General features: G+C 45.7%; 1 protein-coding gene across 1 annotated transcript; it reads left to right on the forward strand.

Moving 5' to 3' along the window:
- Nucleotides 1-966, forward strand: LOC118820487 (odorant receptor 131-2-like). The gene has a single exon (XM_036588847.1). The coding sequence runs from the start codon at nucleotides 1-3 to the stop codon at nucleotides 964-966; it is 966 nt and encodes a 321-aa protein (XP_036444740.1).

Genomic DNA, 966 nt, shown 5'->3' on the forward strand with positions numbered 1-966 from the left:
ATGGACATTTCTAATGTAAGTGCTGCTGAGGCTTTTTATCTGTATCAACAACTGTATAGTGTTGTGCTGAATGAGGGACCGATATCAAAGCTAGCTGTTGTGATGTTAATGTCTCTGTTCTTTGTGTATATGAATGGTGTCATGCTGTATGCTCTTAGAAGCAGGCGTGTATTCATAGAAACACCACGCTACATCCTCTTTGCTCACATGCTTCTCAATGACTCGATTCACCTCATGTTCACCTCTGTGATGTACTGTCTTGGGCTGGCCTACCTCCCGTTAGTCACAGCTGCCTGTGCTTTTATGGTTTTCATTTCAAGTGCAACTTTTCGTAACACTCCTCTAAACCTGGCTGTGATGTCACTGGAGCGTTATGTGGCCATATGCTTTCCTCTAAGACACACACAAATAGCCACTCAGAAAAGGACTTACATCGCCATCGTTTTAACCTGGTGTGTTGGCTCCTTAAACTTTATGATTGACTTGTTTCTTAGAGCGGTGTTGGACCCTAACTTTTTACGTTCAAAGGTATTTTGCACAAGGGAGACGCTCTTCATAAAAGCATGGCAACTTGATGTATTCAATGCCTTGAATGTACTTTACTTTGTGTCAGTGACGCTGATCATCGTCTTCACTTACATCACCATTATGATCACAGCCAGGTCTGTGTCCTCTAACACAGAATCTGCGAAGAAAGCTTACAGGACTGTGCTGCTGCACTTCATTCAGCTATGCCTGTGTCTCACTACATTTCTCTTCAGTGCCATAGAGCGAGCTGCGGCCATGCTGGGCAACAGCACTCTCTACTTGGACGTGCGGTACTCGACACTTCTGTTTGTCCTGGTTCTGCCCCGCTGCCTGAGCCCACTCGTCTACGGACTGAGGGACAAGGCCTTGAGACCCTTGTTCATATGTTACTTCCGCTGTGGTACTGGCAAAGTCAAGCCAACTGTCGATGAGCATTGA

The sequence above is a fragment of the Colossoma macropomum genome, unplaced genomic scaffold, assembly GCF_904425465.1.
Source record: "Colossoma macropomum unplaced genomic scaffold, Colossoma_macropomum, whole genome shotgun sequence".
In the NCBI taxonomy this organism is placed as follows: Eukaryota; Metazoa; Chordata; class Actinopteri; order Characiformes; family Serrasalmidae; genus Colossoma; species Colossoma macropomum.

Coding starts and splice junctions, on each gene's coding strand:
- LOC118820487 (XM_036588847.1), top strand. CDS start 1: ATGGACATTTCTAATGTAAGTGCTGCTGAGGCTTTTTATCTGTATCAA.